Source organism: Hyperoodon ampullatus (assembly GCF_949752795.1).
Source record: "Hyperoodon ampullatus genome assembly, chromosome: 2".
Lineage (NCBI taxonomy): Eukaryota > Metazoa > Chordata > Mammalia > Artiodactyla > Ziphiidae > Hyperoodon > Hyperoodon ampullatus.
In genome coordinates, this window is record NC_136915.1 from 178,385,939 (window position 1) to 178,406,899 (window position 20,961).

Sequence of the window (20,961 nt, forward strand, 5' to 3'; positions counted from 1 at the left end):
TGTCAAAAGGGCCCAGGAGCCAAGCTGAAGAGTTTCCCACTGACCAACAATGGGAGAAATTGAGCACTGATAAGAATAATAACTACAGTGGATTGTAACACACTAAATATTTTCAAATTCATGACATCATAATGATTCTTAAAAAAGAATTAGAAGAGACACACACACAAAAGCCTCTGGGAATCTCTGGATAATGCTGGGAAGACAACTCATTATTTTGAAAACTATTTAAACAGAAGGAATCAAATATTTATACTGCCTTAACTATACACACCAAATCTCAGTGTAAAGCATAGGTGATTGTAAATTTCTCTTTGTAGAAGTATCCCCGCCTTTACATGAAGTAGGAATAATACAGTCAATTACCATTCTGCAGCCTATGATACAGATTTAGTCAATGTCACCAATGACTAGTAACATCAAAAAAAGAGGGACATCTAGACATTAGCTGCCTCCTGATAGAAGTATACATCTTCTATTAAGTATTCTTGCCAAACAAAATTGAAACTGAAACTGACTACCAATCTGACCACCAATCTGACCAACCAATTCCCAAGAAATATAAAGAACAAGGGAAAATGTTCAATTGTACTAGGGGAATGCAGTTAGCAAAATCCACACTATGATACCCCCTAGCAGCCAAACCTGTTTCTTCAATGAATACATTGCAACAAACAAAAAAGAGACATCTATAGACAGAGTAACTAATCTGATACTTGCCCTCCCACTGAAAATAACTAGAAAACTGGACAAAATATATGAAAAAAAATAGTTTTTCAGAAATAGAACAATAGGCAGCACACAATTGTGACTCCTGAGAGAAGGGAAACAAATGAGGTGAGCCCTGTGATCACCCAGCTTTCTACCTAGAGGCACTTTCTAGACCTCAGTACAGGCAGGGAGAACCAAAGCAGAGTACACCATCTCACTAGGAGGCAGAGATTAGAGCTCAAGGAGACTGAAGTGCCTGAAATATGCAGGGAAAGTTACCAGAAAGATGAGAACTACAAAGAAGGAGTTCCAGAAATATGCAAGGATGACTCCTTCAGTCTTGGGCTGAACTCAAAGCAGCGCCTTTGTAAGCAAGATTCCTTGTGGATCAGCAAAGAACAATTACAGGCAAAAAGAACAACTATAAGGAGGCTGGAAGCTAAACAATTCCCAGTTAACACAGGGCTGGAAGACATTTGTATTTCAGCTAGTCAGCATGAATTAATGTTAATGAATGCTCAAGGCATTTAGTACATTACAGAAGAATAACATCATCATAGTAGGGAAATACTAGCCCTGGAGTAAAGACTATACATATACTATACCTCCTAACAGATCTTAAAAATAAGACTAGAAAGGATCAAGCTGATCATCAAGTAACTTAACAGCTTAGGAAAACAAACTTCAATACTTTTTAAAGGAAGCCAGCAAAACCCAGGCACCCAACAACATTCACATTCACAGTGCCTAGCATCCAACCAACAAACAAAAACAAACAAACCAAAAAAAAAAAAAAAAAAAAACTTCAGACATGGAAAAAGGCAGGAAAATGTATCCCATAACTAAGAGATAAGTAAAAACAGACCAAGAAATTGCAAGAGATGACAGAATATTAGCTTTAAAGAGCTTTAAAAGAATCATAAAATATACTTAAGAATTTTTTTTAAATGACCATACTAAGGAGAGAAATGGAAGATATAAAATAGGACTGAGTGGAACTTTTAGAGCTAAAAAATAAAATATCAGGAATAAAAAATTCACTTGATGGGCTTAACAACAGATTAGATTCCACAAAAGAAAAGATCAATGAACTTGAAGACAGCAACAGGAAGTACTTAAACTGAAGCAAAGACATAAAAGGGCTAAAAAAAACAACAAAAAAGAACAGAGACTCAGTGACCTGTGGAACTACATAAAGTGAGCTAACATATGTATAGTTAGAGTCCTAGAAGGAGAGGCAAGAGAAAGGGGACACAAAAATTTTTTGAAAAAATGTGAAAACTCATAGAACTGTACACAGAAAGGGTGAATTTTACTAGATGTAAATTATGCTTTAATTAATCTGACTTTTTAAAAAGGTGTGTTTATTCACAGATGACATGATCATCCACACAGAGAATCCTATGAAATCTACAGCTCCCTCTAGAAATAATAGATAATTTAGTAAATAAGTACTAAGATGATAAGTAAATAGTAAGTAAATTTAGTACGGTACAAGGTCAACATACAAAAGTCAACTGTATTTCTACACATCAGCAAAAAAAGTAATTGTAAACAAAATGTAAAAGATACCATTTACAACATCAAAAACCATGAAATACATGGCATACATAAACAAAATACACATGAAACTTGTACAGTGAAAACTACAAATCATTGCTTAGAGAAATTGAAGATCTAAATGAACGTAGAGATGAACTTAATTAGAAGCCTTAATATTTGTTGATATCAGTTCTTCCCAAACTCATCTATAGATTCAATATAATAACAATCAAACTCTCAGCAAGCTTTTTTGTAGAAACTGATAAGTTGATTCTAAAATGCACATGGAAATGCAATGGAAATGCTATAGCCAAAACAATTTTGCAAAAGAACTACCTGACTGCAAGACCTATTATAAAGCTGTAGTAATTAAAGGCGTGTGGTATTGTCTTAGGACAGAAATAGAGATCAGTGGAACAGAATAAAGTCCAGCAAGAGACATGCATATATGGTCAACTGATTTCACCTCAAGGTGCCAAGTAATTTGAAGGGGAAAGAAATGGAATGGGAGCAAATGGATATCCATTTGGCGGGGGGGGAATAAAACCTGACCTTTACCTCACATCATTCACAAAAATTAACTCAAAATGGAACATAGACTTAATCATGAAAGGTATAGCTATAAAACTTCTAGAAGAAAACATGAGAAAATATTCACGTCGTTGGAAATGCCTCAGATTCCTTAGGCAGGAAATAAAAAGCACTTTACATAAAAGTAAACATTAATAAAATGGTGCTCATCAAAGTTAAAAATTTGCTCTTTAAAAGGCAATGTTAAGAGATTGAAAGGCCAAGCCAGAGTCTGGAAGTAATTATTTGCAATATGTATTGACAAAGGAGTTGTATCTAAACTATATGAATATAAAGAACTCTTAGACCTTAATATTTAGAAAGAAAAAACCCCAGTTTAAAGGAGGGCAACAAAATAATGCCATTTGCAGCAATATGAATGGACCTAGAGATTGTCATACTGAGTGAAGTAAGTCATTCAGAGATATATGATATCACTTATATGTGGAATCTAAAAAAAGGGTACAAATGAACTTATCTAAAAATAGAGTTAAGATGTAGAAAACTTATGGTTTACCAGGGGGTAAGAAGAGGGGAGGGATAAATTGGAAGATTGGGATTGACACATACACACTACTGTATACAGAATAGATAACCAATAAGGACCTGGTGTATAGCACAGGGAACACTACACAATACTCTGTAATGGCCTATATGGGAAAAGAATCTAAAAAAGAGTGGATATATGTATATGTATAACTGATTCACTTTGCTGTACACCTGAAACACACATTGTAAATCAACTGTACTCCAATAAAAATTAAATTGAAAAAAACATAAATAAATAAAGAGGGGCAAAAGATTTGAAGAGCTATTTCACACATAAACCCACAAAAAAGTATGGCCACATGAAAAAGCGCTCAACATCATAAAGCATCAGGAAATACAATTAAAACCTCAAAGACATGCCCACTAGAATGTCTACAACTTAAGACTGCTAATACCAGGTGTTAGCAAATATGTGACCAACTGGAAGTTTTAGAAATTGTTAGTGGAAGTATAAAATGGTACAGTCATCCTTGAGAACAGTTTGGCAGTTTCTAAGATAAAATAAACTTACCATATGACTGAGCAAATTTCAATCCTAACTATAAATCCATTTATAATTGTAATTCTACAACAGGAAAAGCTAATCTATATGAGAAAAAGTTCTGTCAGTGGTTGCCTGGAGCAGGTAGTTCAGGGGATATACTGGGAAGGTACGCAAGGGAGCTTTTTCAAACGAAGGAAATGTTCCATATTTGCTTACGGTTGTTTTTACGTGGGTGTACACATTTGTTAAAACTCACTGAGCCATATTCCTAAAATGGGTACACTTTGTTATATGTAATATATATATGATTAAAGTTGATTTAGGGCATATATCAACCCCTTATAACTTTTGGACTTCAACAAGATCCCAAATTAAGTAAGAACAATTTTAAAAGGAGGGGAAGGGATTTTGAAATGTGTCAAATAATGGGTGATACTAAGGAATTACCGTTAAGCCGAGTGATGGGCCCATGATTTCATTTTACTCTTCTCTCTCTTTACTATTACTATTTTGAAACTTTTCCATGCTAAAACACTAAAAAAACCCCAAAAATTAAAGCAATAACTTCAAATATTTAACAGATTACTATATAGAAAAGGAATTAGATTCTAAGAGAAAAAAAATCATATGGAGGAAAATTTGGAGTCAATATAAGAATGAACTAGCCAACAGAGCAATGTGTAGCCTTATAAGGTAGGTTGATCACACTAGGAATTTTTGATGCCCAGACCTCGTAACTACTAGTCAGGGCTGTAGTAGTGGAAATTACTGCAGTTGGTGAGAAGTTGGACTAATTGTTCTCTCAGATCTCTCCAAGCCCTGAGATTCCATTAACTGTTGATCTATGCATCTGACTTCTGGTGCAGTTTCTCCAAACAAGTCAGCACCCCATTATTCCCCAGCTCTATCAAATAATTATCTATACTACTTATTTGATACTTCATGAAAGCGATTTCATGTTTTCCATTTTTCCAATTTTCATATAGATTTGATACACCCCTTTTTAAGCCTTTCAGAAATCAGAATGATGCTTCATACCTCTTAGACTCTTTTATTCCTAGCACAATACTCTGTACACACTGGGCCATCAAAATACTTTCTTGACAATACCTTTCAAATCATTGTTAGTTTGTAACATGCGCCCTTTTCTCTTGCTATTCAGGTCTGCATCTTCTCCCACCATCCCTCAAGCAGAGACTGTATCCTCTACCACATCTGTGTCCCCCAGCCCAGGACTAGAACAGGGCTCTGTGCATATCCACAAATAAAATGAATGAAGAATTCCTCCCACATTTGGAGGCTGTTAAATTTTAGAGGTGACGATGATTCATGCTGATAGCCAAATTTGAATTCTAAGACTGCCTTAATCACTGAAAATTTCATTATTCTAACTGCACAAGTCATGCACACCATCACCGGGGTGACTGCCACTACCACAACCATGGAGAAAACTGAAAAATGGTTTGGTTTTCCTCCATCTTTCCCATCCTGGTGGCCTTTCTCCTGAATTCCCCAGGTATTCAATGTCTTTACACTGCACTCTGACCATCCAAATGAGAAGTAGGCAGGGGATGAGATCCTATAAAATGCCAGGCACTACACAAGACACTTGACATTATCAATTCATTTAATTCTTACAACAACTGGAGTAGGCATTATCTGCCTTTTAAAGATGAGGAAGCTGAGGTTCAAACTTAGTAATCTGCCCAGGCTTCTAAATGATAAACCTGGGATTTGAAACCGGACCATCCTCACTCAAAGCCCCTGCGTTTGAAATAACAAAAAATAACCCCTTTTCCAACAAAAGTCTTGAAATAACAGAACCTAAAGGAAAAATATTTTTGTTGTTGACAGTACTTTCTCTATAGCTCCAAGAGCAACTTTGTCTCCAAATTCGGAAAGCTTGCTCATTCCCATATTTACCAAGAACGTCGAATTTCAACAAATACCACAAGGGGGCGCTAAGTCCTAAAAAGCTTAAGCTTCTGGACAGATTGAATGTCTCATTTGGATCAGGACTCAGACAGATAAATCTGAATAAATATTCTGCCATAAGTGACTCTAAGAACAAATATGACCATACTTCTTTCCTCCTTAAAGCCTTCAAAGGATCTCCAACCCTAACATCACTTATCATGACACACAAATTCCTTTATGTGTGCCCATCTCCCTCCAAAAGACCATGACCCTCTAACTCTATACTTGGATAACACCGACTAACGCTTCCCTGGCTTCCCCAAGTAACCTTTTCTTCATGTCCCAACTCTTCAAACATGCCTTCTTCCGTGTGACTGCATCTCCCCCAGTCCTATTCAACAACAAACTACACATCAAACTCACACGGGTCCTTCAACCCTGCTCAAAACATGTCTCGGCTAACTTCTGACCTTCTCTGACCGTCCTCCCACCTCAGTGAATTAATTTATTCAACATATTATTCCACCATCAGGTAAATACTTCTCTTCCTTCCCATATCATACAGTGTTTCAAGTCAGTGTCCTTATCTCCCTGCTGGACTGAAAGGTCCTCGAGGGAAGAACCACGTTTTACAGGTGTGCATACATCTAGTGCTGGCAGGCAGCACATCCTTCTCAAGTGCTGAACTGAGCTAAGAACCCACCAACCAACATCACACACCTGCGGCTCGTTTCAGAGACTACCTTCAAAGGCTCAGGAGTAATTTTCATAAAGACATTTTAAGTTCTTCATCTCATGCTTAAAATCAACTTGAAAACTGTAATGATCAACATTCTATTTGAAGAAATTGTATGTCAGACTTACCGTCTTAGTTAAATAAAACACGAATGAATATATGAAAAGAACTGCATTTTCCAAAGGTGTGACACTTGATGGTTCTTCAGCATTTGTTTCTAGTTGCTTTTTTGCATCAACAGCATCAATAGGAGTGACTTCTGTTGTAATTATCCCTAAAATTGAGGGAGAAAGCTAATACTTTATTTATCCTTCAGAATAAGATTTGTTTCTCTTCATTTAAAATATTTATTGAGTGCCCACTAAATATCAGTCACTCTGCCTGGATATGTGCTTCTCCTGAAGACAATTATATAAAAAAACTTCAGAACCCCCATTAGAGCCATCACATCCTCTATTATAAATGAACATCATCTCCAACCCACTCTACCCACCAGCAGTCCCTCCATCACATCCCTGGCAATGCAACTGCTATCTGAACAAAAGAGACTCATGGGGACTGAGAAAACCAGAATTTTATGCTTTTCCCATATACACACTGTCACATTTAACAAACACTTATTTAGTGCTGGTGAAGCACTGTATTAGAAACTTCAGGCAAACGACGAGTAAGAAAAGAGTGTTAGTCAATCTATACAAATGGATGATCTTTTTTAAATCTGAAAAACTGTAATTCTGAGTAGGTTAAAAACTGATGGGGGCTTCCCTTGTGGTGCAGTGGTTAAGAATCTGCCTGCCAGTGCAGGGGACACGGGTTCGAGCCCTGGTCCGGGAAGATCCTGCATGCCGCGGAGCAACTAAGCCCGTGTGCCACAACTACTGAAGCCCACATGCCACAACTACTGAAGGCTGTGCGCCTAGAGCCTGTGCTCTGCAACAAGAGAAGCCACTGCAATGAGAAGCCCGCGTACCACTACAAGGAGTAGCCCCCGCTCGCCACAACTAGAGAAAGCCCTGGTGCAGCAACAAAGACCCAATGCAGACATAAATAAATAAATAAATAAATAAATAAATAAATGAAAAATGATGGATTTCTGTTTCCTTTTATGTGAGAGAATATGTAAATAAACAAAACTGAAAATTAAAAAAAAAAAAAGAGTGTTAGTTTGCAGACTTGCACCCATACTCAGCACCAGCATCTGGCACCTGGCAGGCACTCAGTAACTGCTTACTGAATGGATGAATGACAGCTACACAAAAGGGAATATGGTAAACGCCAAGAGAGATGAAAGGGAACTGCTTACAAGGTGGGGGCCTAGCTTGTAGCTCTGTGAAAAAGCTCGAATTCCAGCTCTTCCTGAAAGGATCTCCACATGAGGGGGTGGTAGGGAGGAGATTTCAGGATGAGTTATTTGGGTCTGGGGTGCTTCTTATAAACAGCTAGGAGTCCAAGAAGCAATTAGTGAGAAGCTGGACTAGCTGCCACTCAGATCTCTTCCAGCCCTGAGATTCCGTTGCTCTTGACCTACGAATCTGACCACTGGTGAGGTTTGCCCAATCAGGTCAGCACCTCAACACCTGAGACGTATGCAGGAACATTTGGGAAGGTCAGCCTCTAAAGGTAGTTGATGCCATTTTGTGCTGGAACTTAAAGGACAAGGCAAAACCTCTGTTTTTAATTCTGCAAGCAAAATCTTTCCTAACCCTGACTGTTCTTAAGCAAGAGAGTAATAAGTCTTACTGGTATATGACTCGTTCTCAACAAGCAGAACCTTTTTGAGTTACAAGAGTTTAGAAGTAGAGAGTATTATACATGAATGCAATATCCTCTGGAACATAGGAGACCTCTAATATGCCATTTCTTCTCAAATTAGCTGAATTCCTCTTCCTGCTGTGACCTCTCCTATATATATATATATATATATATATATATATATATATATATATATATATATATATATATATATATATATATATTTTTTTTTTTTTTTTTTTTTGTGGTACGTGGGCCTCTCACTGTTGTGGCCTCTCCTGTTGTGGAGCACAGGCTCCGGACGCGCAGGCTCAGCGGCCATGGCTCACGGGCCCAGCCGCTCCACAGCATGTGGGATCTTCCCGGACTGGGGCACGAACCCATGTCCCCTGCATCGGCAGGCGGACTCTCAACCACTGCGCCACCAGGGAAGCCCCCTCTCCTATATTTTAAAGGGGGGGTAAGTCAGGTGGGCAGCCCAGTGCTGCTAGGCCTGTGGTATCACAGGGTAATGCTTTACCTATGGTTAGAGACCATGACCTCTAAAAACGTAAAATGGTAATGATTCATATTGCCATATTGGATAGACAAAATAACACAATCAGCTGTTCTGATTTATTGGTAAAATGAGTGAGCTACACAAAAATTAGAAAGCTGTTGATACTATTACTTGGGTTGCATTCTTTAAAACTTTATTTTTAAAACAACTTTCTCAATCCAAATGAAATGAGTTGCTCTCCCACTGGATGTTTACTGTGCTCAGTGATTAAGTACTATTCACAGGGGTCTGTCTACACTGGGCCCTTATGACTGCAAAAATTCTGTACTGTTTCCTCTCATCTTATAGTATAAGGATATCTAGACATAAATATCCCCTCACTGTTTTAAAAAAAAACCTTCTATGTCCAGGTAGCAAATTAACAAAACAACTAAGCTACAATGTACTCTATTGGAGGGGAGGGGCAGACGGAGGGAAGACAGAATTTGTGAGTTTCAGAGCAGTGGTTCTCTAACTTTAACTTGTAACAGATCAGAATTCCCTGGACGGCTTGTTAAACAGATGGCCGGTCTCCACCCCCAGAGTTTCTGCAGCTGTTGGTCTGGCAGAAAACTACTGTTTTTGAGCATAAGGCTTTTTAAGAATAGTATTTTAGATTTAAGTTACTTGCATAAGCTGATGCTAGCCAAGCACTGTTTGGTAGGTTAGTTATGGTCTCTGACCTGCTTCATATGATTGATCTCCACCTGTCTTGACTCCTGCTTTTCTCTGTTAGTTCTGGGATTTCCTACTTTTTACGCATTCACACCGGTGTTATTCTCCCCTCTATTTCCTACTTTTAGCAACAAATCTCCTAGGAGGGCTTCTTAGGCTTCTACTTTGTAGAGAAAAATTAGCGAGCGTTACCTGGGTCTCCAGCTGTCTCAGTATTTGGCTCCTGGGACACTTCTGATGTACCCATGTCACTGGTCACGGGTTGATCCAAGTGGCTGGGCTCTTCAGGAATCTGCATTATAAGAACTTCTGTGTTCTCCTGTGGAATATTCTCCTCCAGCAGTGGTTGTATGTCTATAGGGGAGAAGAACGTACTATACTGGCAAAGCTCGAAGACAGCCCCCCGCCAGCAGCCCCTCACCACACATCTCCAGGGCCCCTTACCCCTGCCCTCAGTGTGCTGGCATCCCGTGGGGGCACAACTGGGCAAGGAAAAAAAGAGCTTCAGTTGCTTTCCTTTCACTTCACAGATGCCTAAGCTACACGATGAAATTGACAAACCCTCATCCCGGGAATTCCCTGGTGGTCCAGTGGTTAGGACTACTGTGCTTTCACTGCCAAGGCCCAGGTTCAATCCCTGGTCTGGGAACTAAGGTTACACAAGCCACGTGGCAGAACACACAAACACAACAAAACAAAAAAAACCCTCATCCCGAAGTATTTCATAAATAAATATATTTATGGTAGGGACTTCAATAAGCCTGACTTCTCTTAGCAAACCAACACATGCCCACATAGATAAATGTGCAAAAGAGAATTCCAGTCAAGCGCAGAAATAGGAGACGTCTATTCTACCCAGAAATAACAGGCCCCCTTCATACACAAGCATGCTTGTTTCAGAGAGCTAGCCCAGAGGAGGGCATTACATACAAAGGCAGCTCGCTGAAGTGCCTTTCAAATATTTTCAAAGTACCTCCAAGAGCCAGAAGGAGTGAACTCATTTCTGTCCCTAAGAGGCTCAGAGCATAGCCCAATGTGACCCACAGCAAAGGTGAATTTCTTTGAAACCTCATAGTTTACCCCGAAAATTCATTTGAGTTCTGCATTCTAATCCAAAATATAGCTGCTTTGATTAAAAGTAAAAATGGTCCCGTCTCCAAATTGGCATTCTGGGAAGATACATTTTTTCTGTGGCTTTATGTCCCCGTTAGTCTGCCGTATACCCTCAGTTCAAATGCCTCCATTTGAAAAGCGTGGGGACAGAGAAAACAGTACGGAGCTAGGAATCAGCTTATCTAGGATGTTGGCTCAGGGTCAGTTCAATCACTATTTCCTCAACGGCTTCTCCACCAAGTGCTGTGTTGGAAGGCTCTGCATCGTGGTTTGATCCTTGATTAATCTGCATGCGAGAACCCCGCGGGCCTGGTAGAATTTAACTACCTAAGTGACTGCCCTAAAGAGGCAGGAAAGAACATGGCACCCATCAAAGATGAAAGCTGGAGGGAATGAAGAAACTCAGGCAAGGCATCGAGTTAAAAGTTACGCCAGTCAATCCCTGGCCAGACAGCAGTTATTCTATGTGTTCAAAAAAGCCCTTTCATGGAACTTGTACGCTGTGAACAGGTCTACTTTGTGCGTCAGTTTCTTGTTCATATCTTTCTCTTTTTATGATGTTTCTTTTTGAGAATGCTACCAGTCTCACTGTCTAAGGGCAAAGCAGGGCAAGAAATCCTTATCCACGCTCCAGCCTCCAAGAAGGCAGGAAGGGCCGTGTGGGCGTCCCCGTGCTGCCCCTGACCTCTGGGCACGCTGGGACCTGTGGACGGAGTTTTACAAGCACGGCACGAGGTGCTTCAGCAGTCCCCTGGTCCCCACACCCGTTTCTCAAGCCCAACCCTACAAGGCCATAGGTGGGCACCTCACCTTCCGCTGGTCCACCCCAGCCTTCCTCTGCAGGCTGTGCCGCTGCCAGGGGCGCAGTCTCCTCCACCGTGGAGTGTTTGTACCTGACAAAATAGATCAGGTCTTGCACATCATCTAGCACCGCAGCCTCTTCAAACATGTTACTGTCCTTCATCCCCAGGTCTCTATTTTCCATCACACGAGCATCGAGCATCTTCTCTGCCTCGCTCAGAATGTGTGACTCCCAAGCACGGAAGACCTTATCCAGGACTTTCTCCACATTATAAGGCAGGCTCTCCCACTGTGCCGCCTTCAGCTTGGATGACATTTCCTGGAACATGGCTTCCAGCTTATGGACATCAAAGTACTTCTGGAACCGCTCCAGAGTCTGTTGATCTTTAAAGAAACTGCTGATTATGGGCAAGTCCTCCATGGGGACACTGTGCTCAGGCTGTATGGGTGTATGGGGAGCCCAGGGGAATGGGTCATCATCATCATGGTCCTCAGAAGCAGACCCCTGGCTGCCTGCATCCACGAGTTTCTGTACATCCTCCTCATCCTCTTTCGAGAGTTCTATCCCAGGCTTCTCTGCGAGCCCTGAGGTCTTCAGGTGTTCCTCAAGGTTGTCTTCTTTAAGAGAATCAGGATCTTTACTCTGAGACGCTTCACTGAACTCTGGAGTCTGATTTTCTTTCTTGCCAGGAAAGCCACTTCCTTCAGAGGGTCTCCGTGCTTTCTGATCCACATGAGAGCTTTCTTCTTTTTCCACCATCGGACTACCTGGGTCCCTGCCTAGACTGTCTACCCCTTTACCTGCAGTCTCCTTTTTTCTTTCATTTTCCAACATATTACTAGTTTCTTCTTTGTTTTCTTCAGTTTCAGGATCAGTCTTAACGGCGCCTAAAACAGCTTTTTCAGGGACTTGAAGGTCAACATCTAACCTCTTGACCTGAATCTCAGGGCTTTTTTCTTTAGACCGTTTTGCACTTACAGCATTTTCATCCTCCAGTAGTTCTTCAGGGCTGTAATCGTCATCTTCTGCTTCTGGCTTTTCAGTGTGGAAACCTGGTCCTTCTGTGCTATCAGCTTGGCCCGTTTTTCCGACCTCCTGAGTGGCCGGCAGTGGCTTGTGCCCCTCATCTGAGGTGTTCGCTGTGACCTCTGTGACCTCTTCCTCAGAGAGCCCTCTCTTCTCCCTTGCTTGCTTGTTAGCTGCGGTAGCCACATCTCCTTGCTGCCAGGAAAGATTTCTTCCCGGGATGGGACCCTCTTCTTCCGGTTTTCTTGGCAAACCAATTTCACCTGGGGAGGAGGCTCTAGTCTGATTTTGAGGTTTAAGAAGCCATTCCTTTATAAGTTCCTCACCCGGATGCTCCCCCGAAAGCACGTGTGGTTTGGGTCTGTTTACCAAACCATCTACTTCCTGCGTACTCTCTTTGGAAGCATTAGGCTGATGACCGCCCAAGAGTGGTGCCACAGCCATGGACTCCTGTTTAATCTTTCCTTCGTCCCTTTGATTCCCTGCCGCGTTAGGGACCCTCTCTGAGGCACCTTCCAAACTCTGACCTCCAGGCTTTTCCTCATGGAGCACTTCTTTTGTGATATGAACCGCTGCTCCTTTTAGGTCATTCTCTTGATTAGCAAAGGCTGGTTTAAATGTTTCTGTACCCTTTTCAGCAGCTGGCGAAGAGCGGAGGTGGCCGCTTTGAGGAGAACCACGCACAGTCATGCCTTCTCGCATCTCATCCTCTAACCCTACCTCATCCTGCACCAGGTCCCTCTTGGGTTCCTCAACCTTCCTCCCTTTTCCTTTGATGTGAAGTTCTGCGTCCACTTCTGGGTCTTTGTCATTATTTGTTTTAGGGACTTCTACATTCCAAAGGCCGTCTGCTGCCTTTTCAGGGTCAATACGATCTACTGCTGGTTGTGGTTTCCCCAGTTTGCCGTCCAGGACTAATGCATCATCCCCTTCCTCTCCTTCCTTTGATTCAGTACTCTGTAAATCCGTACCTGTGTTTTCTTTACCTTCTGTGACATCAGAGAAGATGGTATCTTCCCAGGTTGTTAGTATATTTTTACCACCGTTTTTGACGCCAGGGGTCTGAGTTTCCTCAACTTTATGCTCTTCATGTGAATTCTGCTCTTTCTCTGTTGAATGTTTCTCAACTCCAGAGTTCGCTGGAGCTTTCGTGTCTTCTCCACCTATAAAGGTTAGTAACGGCAGCTCATCAAAGTTTTCCTTACTTTCCTCTTCTTCCTTCCCCACTGTGTAATACTCAGCATCCAATTCCTCGTCAAAATCATCCTCTAACGAAGTAACAAGTCTGGTTGTCTCATCATCTGATACAAGTGCATCGGCAGTTGAGCCAAATTTGGTTTTCAAGTCCAGAGTCATTTCTGTTTTCAAAAGTTTATAAGCATCAATCTTCTCCTGTTCATTCGAGACCTGAGAACTATTGCTGGTTTTGTTGTTTTCACTTTCTGGCACTTTTAACTTATCTTGCAGCATTTCTCCAAAAGGTTCAAATGAAGATCGCTCTCCCTGAGCATGACCCGTTTGACTATTTACATGGGGGTGGCTCTTCTGAGCCTCATGTCTTTCCCTGAGTTCCTTTGTGTTTTCTGATAATATACTTTCACTTTCCTCTGAGTTGGGTTCTGCCGGCTCAGGTTCAGGGTCACTTCCCTTAGACGCTTCAGGAGGTTCTTCCACATGCTGAGAAGTTTCTTCTTTAACTTCCGCAGAATCTCCAGTGGCAGAATCGTACAATTCCAAAAATCCTAGAAGTTCTTCTACGTTATAATTATCAAAATCATCTCTTCCCCCATCAAAACAAACAAAATCGGTCTCCTGCAAGGGAAAGAAAAACATTAGTGCGTCACTAACCGAGTGTCACAAGAGCAAACGCTTACCCAGGCTAATGACAGAGATGAGCTCAAATTCATGTTTGGCTCTAGAGGGGCTTTTGCGCCAACCTTGGGGAGTCAGGAGATAGGAGGATGGAACCTGCTTTTCCCTGGCTTCCTGCTTCCATGAGGAAGGACTTCGACCTGAGCGATGCTCCTCCTGGCTTCCCTTCATTCTCTTTTCCCCAGGGGAGGAATGATCCATGCGGCTGGTGGGTTTGTTCTACACCATCCCTGTTTTCTGCTTGAGACTGGATGGAAGGGACACACACCCTCTCTCTTCCATGCTGTCAGTTTTACAGGGACAGCCCCCCTTGGGGAGACCCCCACTTGGCTAGCTCTGCCTGTGGCTGGGTAAGTCTGTCTTATTCTAGACTGCAGTGTTCAAAAGCCTGTTAATTTCCGCACACTTGAGCCATGTTCTCCAAAAAGCTTTACCAGTAAGTAATGGTGACATTTTGGTCTCCATCCACCTGACTGCTGGGTTTCTTGATTTGTTCTAAGCACAAGTAGGGAAAGGTACGGTATCATTTATTGGGTCCCCCAACTTCCAATACCTATGCCTGCTGTTCTGGGAATTTACCTCATACTAATTTGTCCAGGGGAAGCTTGAAGACCACCCAGCGTCTCCATCATCCTCCCCTCTAGACTGTGCTTCTCTGCTTACCCTGCTGGAAACAGGGAGAATCTCCTAGCTGACAGGCTCTAAGTCTACAACAGATTTCTGGCTCATTTTTTCCTTGGACTGGGAAAGATAACTCAGCTTGAGAAGCATCTTACTGAAATACAGGTGCAGGGGAAGTGAAAATGTTAAGGAACAGAGAATGGTGTCACGGGGCTCCCCACTTAACTATCACCACAAGTACAGCTTGAAAACAAGATTCAGTGAGGGATACATTCTACTCTAAATCAGGGTTCTGATTAGCTGTCAATAAGATCTGCTTTTAGACTACCTGTAAGTCTATATTCTTCCTTTCCTCTGCTAGTAAACAAATTGACATAAAATGGGTTGCAAACAGAAGGAAAAGTTAAAAAACCAACAAAGATAATTTCCTTCTCATAACCAAACTCTCACAATACTCTGGAGAGACCTGACAAGTGTGGTAAGGATGAATGATTCCTCTTCCCATCGGGAAGCATGGAGTGAGAGGTACAATGAGAAGGCAGAATCCCCAACAAGTGAGGTCTCTGTGACCAGTGAGCTGCTGTCTCATGCGTATTTCCCTCCCAGCAGCATCTTCATTAGGAGTGAAGCCTAACAGGCAATAGGGCTGATTTCATGTCCCTCGAAAAGACAAGGAAATTTCAAGAACAGCAATGGCTCTATGACTTCACCCATTCTGCCGAGCTCAGCTGAGAAGTGCCCCAGGCCAGCAGCTCACATGCTCTTGCAGCAACACCAAAGAGTTATTCAAAGATTTCTGTTTGAAGGTGGGTATCAATTCTTATAAATTTTAAAACTCCAGAAAATAATCAGCTGGAATGAGGATCCCAGAGCATAAAATCCTTGTCATCACAAAGCTATTTTAAGTTGGTGCACCCTGGATGAATGCTTTATAGACTGTGCAGTCAGGACCTTGTAGATTTGAGGCTGGACCTCATCTGAAATGCTCAGGTTCCCTTTTCCAAAATCTGTCACATAACTCTAATCCCTTAAATCATTACAGTCAGTAAGAAAACCCAGTATAATTTGGGGTTTGATTAATTTAACCTGATCTCTATATACTTAAAATGTCTAAAAGCTATTCAATAAGTAGTTTTCAAAGTGAGACACCTTCTCATCTTACTTGTAAAAAAAGTATTTACCTCTTAAATTTAATAACTAAATACAAAGATATTGAATTCTTCGTCCTTTTTTCCTCACATAAAATAGCAAAGAAAAATCCTGAGTAAGTATACATAGCCTTGTATAAGAACACCTGCTTCAACGTATAACTATCAGTTTATGATATAAAGTCTCCCGTAAATTCTTTTCAAACTTTTCTTTCTTTCTTCCTTCTTTCCTTTCTTTCTTTAAAGGTGTCTAATAAATTAAAATCTGATACACAGATGTTAACTTTTTTTTTGATCAAAACACATTCAAAGACTTGCAAAAATACTTAATTGAATGTAACTGATGAAGTTATAAACCAATTTAGAATTGAGAACAAATAACAACAAAAAACCCACAACTTACATCTGTTGGAACCTGTAGCTCTTCTTGAGTATATTCATGGACTACACGGATTAAATCCTTTGGAAAATATCCAAAAGTACGCCCAACCTATATTAAATGGGCAAAAGAAATGAATATCAATCAAAATTCTGTAGAAGAAATATAAATGAGAGACTTCTTAGTAGCGAGAAAATATAAAGATAGGTAGATATAACCACAAGAGATGCATGTTGCTATTATGATTACAGAGATTATTATTCCAATAAAAATTAAGTACAGAATGTTGTAAGGGCAACTTTTCTAAAACCACTGAAGCTTTCTTTCAACATTCAGCTTAATTTTAAACACAGGGCACATAAAGTGAGATTTCTGAAGTAGCTAGAAGATCTGCATAAGAGAAAATTATTGTATATTATGTGATTAAAACTATGTAAATCAAGGCTGGTTAGAAACAATTCCAAATAACCTCTAACAAGAATTTATCTGCACATTTCACAGTATCACTCATAAACCAGTACTTAGAAGTCTTTCTTAAACCAATAAACAAAAGCCATGAGGGGACTTCCCTGGTGGCACAGTGGTTAAGAATCCGCCTGCCAATGCAGGGGACACGGGTTCGATCCCTGGCCCGGGAAGATCCCACATGCCGCAGAGCAACTAAGCCCGCGCACCGCAACTACTGAAGCCTGTGCGCCCTAGAGCCCATGCGCGGCAACTACTGAAAGCTGTCCATGCTCCGCAACAAGAGAAGCCACATCAATGAGAAGCCCGCACACCGCAATGAAGACCCAACGCAGCCAAAAAGAACCACACAAACAAAAAAAAAGCCATGAAAATTAATAAGTAAAAAAAAAAAAACATTTCTGAAATGCATGACCACTACAACAAAAGGCAAATATTTATTGATATCATGGGCTATAGTAGGTTTTTCAACAAATGGATTTTCAAGTATTTGGGGAGAAAATAAAATTCATACTGATTACACAGCAAGCTTAGTTTCTTGCAAAGTAAACCTCTATAGAAGATTATCCCATTTCTCTATAGCACTAACCACTAAGATATATTAAGTTTGTCCTCTTGAGAAACATACACTGTCTTTTACTAGCTACAAGTCTGAAAGGGAGAAGCAGATCTCTTTCCAATCCTTAAAGGAGACTGACATGCAGATCAAATGCACAAAAAGAAAAAAAAAAGGCTATCTTATCACTAACTCCTAAAATATCCTCATTACAGGGCTCTTGTTATATCTGGCAACTATGTGAAAGCCAGTTTTAGTAGAATACTGCCTTGAAGATTAGATAAGACAAGGCAATTTTAAATTGCTACATTAGCAGTTAAAGCCTGAAACTCTAAGAAACAAAAAGAAGCTGCAGGATGAAAACTAAGAAATAAAAACAAGAACCATTCTGAAAGCTCAGGAGAGAGAATTTTTAATTTCCTTAAGTATAAGGTTCATGACATGAGACAGGAGACTGAGGGAAAATACTTCCTTCCCAGGAAAATTTTATTTTATTAAGAGAATATGGAAAAGGGAAAGAAATCACAGCTATGTGGAGAGAGGAGATACATTTATCTTTGTATAATCTTTGTCAACTGAGACCACAGGTCATAAAAAACTCCGTATTTTTACATTGAGTGGGTCCCGTTTCTTATGATCTGACAAAAAGATGCAGAATCGTGGGCCCTCATGACTGAAAGTAAGCTTTATATCTAATTTTGCTTCCGTATATCACCTCTGCCAAGGAACTGCTGATTTGATTTGGGAAAAGAAAGAAAAGGGAAGGGGAGGGGAGGGGAGGGAAGGCAAGGCAAGGGAAGGCAAGGCAAGGGAAGGCAAGGCAAGGCAAGGCAAGGCAAGGCAAGGCAAGGGAAAGGGAAAGGGAAGGGAAGGCAAGGCAAGGGAAGGCAAGGGAAGGGAATTGTTTCAAGAGAACAATTCTGCATAAGCTACTATTAGGACAAATGTAAATAAGTGCTGCTGCCCTGAAAGTAAATATTCACAAGGAAAATGGGTAAGATATGGGCCCTGCCATTACAGAGCTTTTGACTTCACAGGAGGTAGGACAGTACACACATTAACTACAACGCAAGGCAGTAAAAGGAACGCCACATGGGCAGTGCAAACAAAGCGCCACCTAAACAATTATTAGACAGCAAAGATCCCTTCTTGCTGGGAGCTGAGGGCAGTGCTTCCGTAGGAAGGCAGGGTCAGAGTTGGGAACCAGAAAGATTGGCAGGCTTTCTAGACGTGAATATGGTCGTGAGCAAAGGTGTGGAAGAGGGAAAATGCAAAGTCAAGTTCACTTACCCAAACGCTCCAGCTTCACCACTACATGAAAAATGCAGCCTAGGGACTTGGAAAAAATGTTCCAAGAGTAGAGACTATCAAGAAATCTCATGCAGTAGACTTGAAAGAAACAGAATAGATTCTTCTTTGAATGTGGTAATTCAACTGGGATCCTGCCTCAATACAAGGGCTGTACCTGACCAGTTGGGTCTTACACAAGACTCCTCCCTAGGAATCTGGACTGCCAGCAAAATAAATCGATTCTTCCCGATGGGGGATTCTCAAGCCCTCTTTCCTGTTGTTTGTCTGGTGTTTTATTGAGAGTAAAAATTTTCACATTTGGGACTGGGTGTTTCTCTGAGTTTGTACAATCCTAAGGGCATCGAGGACTCTTATTACTTTCAGTAATAACCAGTCCACACATCACATAAAAAGGAAAGGACAAGAGCTCATAAGCCTCCCAATCAGGTCACTCCTAGTGAATCTCCTCATTAAAAACATCAAAGCATGACAAAGTCATTGATTTCCATGTCTGCTGTCCTGGCACCCACAGAGCTGGCTGGGAATAGAGCTGCTTCAGTGAACCTGGGGGAGCAATTGTCCAAAAAAGCAGGGAAAGGATGCCCCAGCAGTTGCAAGCAAAACAAGCAAACAAACAAGAAAGCACACAGTGAAAATGATACTTTGCTTTTTTAACAGAAACGGCACACATGATTAGGTATGTGAATAATTTAGAAAAAAATTATTTTTAAAATTAACTCTATACGTGAATACCTGAAACACTATCTTGCCCATACTTTACAGGATTAAGCCCACAGATACTTCCTTTTTGAAACAATGAAGATAAGATTTTTCAGGTTTCACCATCGGTAACTACTATTTTGTTTTCCGCATCTGTGAGTCTGCTTCTGTTTTGTTACATTCATTCGTTTTACTTTTTACAGTCTACTTATAAGTGATAACATACAGTATTTGTCTTTCTCTGCCGTATTTCATGAAGCACAACACCCTCCAGATCCATCCATGTTGTTGCAAATGGCAAGACTGCAGTCTTTTTATGGCTGAATAATACTCTATTGTATATATATCCACCACATCCTTATTTACTATGTATGGAGCATCCATGGCTGGTAAGGCCTAGAACTTGATGCTGAGGAGTGATAGCCAGAAGCAGTTCAGTTCTGTTTAAGTCCCTCTTCTGTGTCCCCAGTTGGGGACACAGAACCATCCTCTTTTTCCACAGTCTAGCAGAGAGGACAGGTTAACTCCATCAAAGACCCCAAGAAACAGTTTCTTAAATCTACAGTGCTGGCTTCCCTGGTGGCACAGTGGTTAAGAATCCGCCTGCCAACTCAGGGGACACGGGTTCGAGCCCTGGCCCGGGAAGATCCCACATGCCGCAGAGCAACTAAGCCCACATGCCACAACTACTGAGCCTGCATTCTAGAGCCCGCGAGCCACAACTACTGAAGCCTGCACGCCTAGAGCCCGTGCTCTGCAACAAGCGAAGCCACCACAACAAGAAGCCCGCGCACCGCAACGAAGAGTAGCCCCCACTCGCCGCAACTAGAGAAAGCCCGCACACAGCAACGAAGACCCAATGCAGCCAAAAATAAAAAAAATCTACAGTGCTAAACAAGCCAATAAAAAGGAAGAAAATTCAGTATGTCAAATTTTTACTTACACTTCCAGCCCAAAGTTCAGGCGATCCCCCTGCCAGTTTATAGTAGACATATACAGGGTCACCTTTTTTAAAATTCACAAAACGACAATCCGGGCCTGTAAAATCTTCCAGAGCCTCACCCCGGTACATTAACACTGTATATAAAGAGAGAAAAAAGACAAGCAGATATCAGGATTCAACTTCCACAGTCCATAGTGGCTGATCAGGAAATATAAGAATCCATTTATGTAAACAACAATAAAGTTTCTCCAGTACTCTCTGGAACCAATCACTTTCAACTCATATGCTCAAAGCATCTACAGAGCTTTATTCGTTATAAATCATGACATCCCCCTGCAAGAAGACAGGAGAGAGGGAAACTTTCCCAATGTGTCCACCGCCACACATGGCTGGTCTCAAGTGAAACTCTTGGTTCCCTCTCTAACCATCTAGTCCTCAGTCTTTGCTGTTTCATAATCATAAAAAGCTTCATTTTGCAGTTGGGTAAATTCGAGCGCAGATGCTACTAGTGTAAGCATGACTAAATGCAGAGGTAATAGGTAATTGGGGAGA

At 41.1% G+C, this 20,961-nt stretch overlaps 1 protein-coding gene across 3 annotated transcripts in view; it reads right to left on the reverse strand.

The window, feature by feature from the left end:
• The window catches only part of MIA3 (MIA SH3 domain ER export factor 3), a gene marked incomplete at its 5' end in the record, with an annotated part of 53,877 nt that overhangs the window by 30,356 nt on the left and 2,560 nt on the right, over positions 1–20,961 (reverse strand). For all 3 annotated transcript variants that reach the window (XM_079696307.1, XM_079696306.1, XM_079696305.1), the window contains 5 exons: positions 6,638–6,783; positions 9,667–9,828; positions 11,398–14,227; positions 16,460–16,546; positions 20,410–20,543. In XM_079696307.1, the coding sequence (XP_079552433.1) occupies positions 6,638–6,783; positions 9,667–9,828; positions 11,398–14,227; positions 16,460–16,546; positions 20,410–20,543 (3,359 nt within the window). The remainder of the gene's footprint in view (positions 1–6,637; positions 6,784–9,666; positions 9,829–11,397; positions 14,228–16,459; positions 16,547–20,409; positions 20,544–20,961) is intronic.